Source organism: Zea mays, chromosome 8 (assembly GCF_902167145.1).
Source record: "Zea mays cultivar B73 chromosome 8, Zm-B73-REFERENCE-NAM-5.0, whole genome shotgun sequence".
NCBI classification, from domain to species: domain Eukaryota; kingdom Viridiplantae; phylum Streptophyta; class Magnoliopsida; order Poales; family Poaceae; genus Zea; species Zea mays.
The window spans coordinates 121,265,071-121,270,678 of NC_050103.1; the positions used below are offsets into that span (position 1 = coordinate 121,265,071).

Below are 5,608 nucleotides of genomic sequence, written 5' to 3' on the forward strand. Positions count from 1 at the left end.
AATACAAACAAACAGTCATTGAATCATCAACAATGCACGCTATTGTGGCAACTTTATAAGGCAAATGGGTACGCGATACTCTAAAGAAATTTGTATTGAATTTTATTTTACGGTTGTTCCGAAGCGTGTTCCAAATCTATAGTACTCAAAGAACGCAGTACACGATGCACAAATCCTATGAGTTCCCCAATCCAAATTTAGATTTACTATTCCTGAACTCACGACGCAGCCATCTTTATCGCGAAATTCATACGCTTTCCAGCCACAGAAACTCTACCGAACAACCAGAGCTCAATAAAATCTCGAGGCTATGAAGTTTTAAAACTTCTTTTGGCATGTCGCTCATTCCTCTCCCCTTCTCTGCCTCTCGCCCCGCCTACACCTACACTACACCGTGCAGACCGCCATGGAAGACACGGCCTGACGAGAAAGGGCGCAGGGCATTGTCGTCGGCGCCGGCAGGGACACGCAGGGAAGATGGACGACGGCATCGACTGCTACGTGGTCCCGCAGATCACGGGCGCCGGGCGGAACATCTTCCAGGGAGGCAACCCACTGCAGGAGTCGCTGCCGCTGCTCGGCTTGCAGCTCGTCCTCATCGTCGCCATCACCCGCGTCCTCTACTTCCTTCTCAAGCCATTCAAGCAGCCCCGCGTCGTGTCTGAGATCATGGCACGTCCATCCTAGTAGTTTGCACTTTGCAGCGACGCCATGAACGTTTTTTTGCTTTCACCAGCTTGATTGAAAGCTTTTTGGCGCAAATCAACTGAAACGTGCTGCTCTATCTGATGTGTTTCAGGGCGGCATCATACTCGGCCCGTCCATGCTGTCACGCAGCCCGGCGTTCAAGGAGACGGTGTTCCCGGCGAGGGGCGACCCGGTGCTGCACACCATCGCGACGTTCGGGCTCATGTACGTCATCTTCCTCATCGGCGTGCGGATGGACCCGATGCTCGTCGTCCGCTCCGGCAAGAAGGGCGTGATCATCGCCCTCTCCGGCTTCATCCTCCCGCTGGTCATGACCACCGCGGGCTTATCCGGCGCCGCCATGGTCGAGGAACCCGACGTAACGAGGCGTTCCACGTTCCTGTTCGCGCTGGCCACGTCGCTCTCGGTCACGTCCTTCGCGGTGCTGTCGCCGATCCTGTCAGAGCTCAACCTCCTCAACTCCGACCTGGGCCGCACCGCCATGTCGGCCTCGATGACCACCGACGGCATCGCGTGGCTCATCATGGTGGGGTACATCCTCGCCGAGGCGTTCCTCGTTTCGGCCGTGACGTCGCTCTGGGCGTTCCTCTCGGTGGCCGCGCTCGGCGCGGTCATACTGTTCGCGGTGCGCCCGGTCGCGCTCAAGGTGATCGAGCGCACGCCGCCGGGCAAGCCCGTGGACGAGAGCTACGTCTTCTTCTTCCTCCTCGTCGTGCTTCTTGTCGGATTCTACAGCGACGTTATCGGGACCAACTCGTTCCACGGCGCGCTGATGCTGGGGCTGGCGATCCCCGACGGACCGCCGCTCGGCACCGCGCTGGGGGAGAAAATTGACGCCATGGTGTCCGGCCTGATTCTGCCTCTGTACTACGCCATGACCGGCCTCAGCACCGATGTGTGGTCCCTGCATTGGGGCAGGCTGCAGCTAGTCGTGCTCCTCGGATGGTTTGGCAAGATGATCGGCGTCATGGTGCCGTCGCTGTACCTTGAGATCCCCCTCCGGGACGCCGTGTCCCTCAGCTTGTTCATGAGCTCCAAGGGCATCGTCGAGGTCATCACCTTCACCTTCTTCCTCACAAACAAGGTGATCGCTCGTACGCTGATACGACAGCTCTGCAGATGGAAGAATCAAATGCAACAACCACCAACCAATTTTGCATTTTTGTTCACATTCTTTGCGTCGGCCTTGAAACATTTGATCGGTTCTGTTCGCAGTTGATCGGCAAGAACACCTACAGCGTCCTCATGTGCTCGTCGGTGGCGATCACAGCGGTGTCAGTGCCAGTGGCGGGATGTATGTACGATCCGGCGCGGCGCTACGCCGTGTACAAGCGGCGCACCTTGCAGCACCTCAAGCCGGACGCCGACCTGCGCATATTGGCGTGCATCCACGACGAGTCCCACGTATCGGGGACGCTCGCGTTGCTCGAAGCGTCGCACGCCACGCCCCAGACGCCCATCGGACTCTACCTCCTGCAGCTCGTCGAGATCGCGGGCCGCTCCGCGCCGGTGTTCATCCCGCATAACCCCCGCCGGAACGCGTCTCGGATCGCTGCACCCAACGCGCCGTCCACCGACGTCGACCGCATCATCAACGTCTTCTTCCGGCACGAGCTCCGGCACCCGGAGGGCGCGGTGTCGGTGCACCCGTTCACCACCATCTCCCCGTACTCCTCCATGCACGACGAGGTGTGCCGCCTCGCCGTCGAGAAGCGCACGTCGCTGATCCTCCTCCACTACCACAAGCACCACTTGCTCGCCGGCGGCGTGCACGCGTCAGTTGGGCTGCGCGTCGTGAACCGCAAGGTGCTGGAGGTCGCGCCGTGCTCGGTCGCGGTGTTCGTCGACCGCAACGCCGGGAATGTGGGGCTGTGCAATTTCATTCCCGGGCCGCTGCAAGACTGCTCGGGCTCCTCCACGGCTAGCAGTGGCCTCTCGTCGAGCGGGCCCCAGTTCCGCGCCGCCGTGGCGGCGCTCTTCTTCGGCGGCGGCGACGACCGCGAGGCCATGTCCTACGTGGCGCGCATGGCGCGCCATCCGGGCGTGACAGTTGCAGTAGTGCGGTTCCTACCAGCCCGAGGCATCAAGGACGACCCGGCGGATCGGCGGGTGGACAACCGCGCCATCGAGGAGGTGAAGGCGCTCGCGGCGAGGAGCAGGAACATGCAAGTCCGGGAGGAGCTCGTTGGCGACATGGAGAGGATCGTCGAGGTGCTGAGGGGTCTTGACAAGGCCGGCTATGACCTGGTCATCGTTGGCATGAGGCACAGGTGGTACCCGGTGATGCCGGCGAACGGGCTATCGGACTGGAGCGAGTGCCCCGAGCTTGGCGTCATCGGCGACCTCCTGGCGTCCTCCGACTTCGACACGCCCTACTCGGTGCTCATCATGAAGCAACAGGACCAGGCTGGCCTGAACGCCGCTGTGCCGGGAGCCCAGGACCAATGGCACGGTGCACTGCCGCCGCCACCGTCGCGAACCATTTCGCTGGCTCAATCTAGCATGTCCAAGCGTTAGGATCGGGGTAAACAACTCTGTAACTTATCGTTACCTTTGCTTCATAGAATGACAGTGGCGGGGCTAGTTTCTAGGACCTGGTTGAAATAGATTTTCAGATTGTTCTTTCGCAATGCTGTGTACAGTTCAGGGCTAGCAAGATACTAGCTATCATTGCGTGCATATTTTTGCTGTTTCTGTTAAGTATAGTAGCATGAGCTGCACAAATCATCAAAAAAGCATTCCCCAGAGGAAACCTTCATCAGCACCTATTACTTCATAGAGACCAGTTCATGGTAAGGGGAAAAACATTAAACATGACATTAGTAATGCTGGAAGGATATACAAGGGTGATGTAGCAATGGAGCATCCAAATGCATCCCAGTAGAACTTTTGACAGTTGCAATCGTTGTAGTTTAGAATCAAGGCATGCTACTGTATCAACTAACTATAAGCAGAATTTGTCCTACGCCTAGTTATGCAATGCTGCAATATAATACTACATACACCCATACAAAAAAACAAAGCAAATGACAAAATGACCCTGAATTTGTCAAACAAGTGACGTTTTGAAACTTCATTTTACCTACAGTTTATCAGTTGAAATGACCCTGAATTTGTCAAACAAGTGACGTTTTGAAACTTCATTTTACCTACAGTTTATCAGTTCAATGTACGTAAAGTAAAACCACACAGATCCTCTTTCGAATGGCATACCATATTGTTGCCAAAATGTTTGAGATGCCAGTGTCCAATCACCCTAACCGCAGCAAAACCATCATTCCTATTACAACAGAAACTCCTTGGAAGATTTTTGCTTGATTCTCTGGACCCCAAACAGTATAAAGCATCAGTAATGCTAACCAGTATAACATTTGCAAATGATTTTTCTATATTGTCACCAAGTTCAGCATTCATTTGACAATGTATCTTATGTTGCTCATCATCAAAACACTGTGCAGTGAAATATGAATGATAACCAGAAACTGCCTGCAGTGAATACATCGGATTTCATCGAAGCAGTGGCAAGGAATCCAGATTATGCATGCTATAGTAAATCCACCCCCGATTTGCTGGAGCAATAAGCATAAATAGCAAATCAACCTAACAGAGCATGAAGACATCACTCATCAGACTATTGGATTCTGATGGCTGCACACAGGCTGCTACAGCACTCTACTGAGAGCGGAACTACACACTTTTAAGTTCTGTGTTTCCTTATCTATTTCATGATAATTTGCAGATCATATTCACAGTAGTGAGTATTCCAGGTCAATTTTCATGCATGAGTTTTCAACACCGGAGTTTGAGGGACTAATGAGAATGGTGGAACCAAGTCTGATAAAGATGCAGATAAAAATCGTCTTAAAAAGCCCCAGTTTCTGGTGGAGGCATGTTTGATCTTCTAAAGCCGTCGAAAAACCATGTACTGCTTTCAAAACACACTGCTTTCAAAACATTTCATCCTTAACCACTATCTATACCATTGCATTGCATTATGCGACGCCTCAAAAAACCATGGTCAGAGGTCAGAATATTGCTCACTTCTGTAATAGTGGAACTTTACTCAATTTTCAGAGTTCGCCAAGCTCTAACCATTCAAATATAAACTAACCGCGGTTGATGCTAGACGAAACTAGGTTGCTTCTTTTCAACACAACTGACAAAGCACATAGATTGAATAGAAGATCTTCATTAGACAAGAAAATGTGATTCTATAGGGGGGTAACACCAAGCTAACTTCATGAAGCAGCATGAAAATTTAGCTGTATTTCTATGACGACTTAACCTTCTTGGTTTAGTTCTAAGCCATTTGAAGACAAACACTGAAATGTCACAACATGTCTTCTTTCATTGGTTGGTTGGTTACTCATAACTTCAGTAGGGCAGTAAAAGTTTTAGAATATTAAACATAGTAACTGAAATGACATGTTTTCTCCTGCTCTTTTAGAAAGAAAGAAAAGAGCAATGTCAAACAGCACCAGATACTTGCCTAACAATCAAACCTATCAGTTAACATGACTGGACAGTGGACAGTTATGCATAATTTATTCACTTAAGATTTAAACTTTATTTCATATAAGCTAGCAGTGATGAATTTTCAAAATGCATAATGGGTAACAACCCTTCTTCAGCCTCACCTGGTGACACAGCAATTCATCACTTCTTGCATATATCTAATAGATGAAAATGCTGTGGCCTGTGACAAGGTTTCATGGTTTGATGTCCATTTTGGGCTGCAGATACTCTATACTCTAGCCATCATCGAGTTAGATCATCCACAAAGTTATCATAGAAAAAACTTAGAAGTTCAAAAGGTTGAGCACAAACTTATTGAATTAAATATTGAAATGCACACATAACACTTAATGGGGTTAAATTAAAGTAGTGCTTAAAACAGATA

The 5,608-nt window shown here is 50.9% G+C and overlaps 1 protein-coding gene across 1 annotated transcript; it reads left to right on the forward strand.

The window, feature by feature from the left end:
* The first annotated feature begins 345 nt into the window (after window positions 1–345).
* On the forward strand, window positions 346–3,387 carry LOC103635794 (cation/H(+) antiporter 15). The gene is made up of 3 exons (XM_035961755.1): window positions 346–672; window positions 800–1,792; window positions 1,924–3,387. Exons 1-3 carry the CDS (start codon window positions 478–480, stop codon window positions 3,223–3,225), a joined length of 2,490 nt encoding a protein of 829 aa, XP_035817648.1. The 5' UTR covers window positions 346–477; the 3' UTR covers window positions 3,226–3,387.
* Window positions 3,388–5,608: the final 2,221 nt, after the last annotated feature.

Bases quoted from the DNA above. Each gene is read 5' to 3' on its own strand.
- LOC103635794 (XM_035961755.1), top strand. From the start codon at position 478: ATGGACGACGGCATCGACTGCTACGTGGTCCCGCAGATCACGGGCGCC. The intron at 673-799 runs GCACGTCCATCC...GATGTGTTTCAG, and splicing joins GCGTCGTGTCTGAGATCATG to GGCGGCATCATACTCGGCCC. The intron at 1,793-1,923 runs GTGATCGCTCGT...TTCTGTTCGCAG, and splicing joins CCTTCTTCCTCACAAACAAG to TTGATCGGCAAGAACACCTA.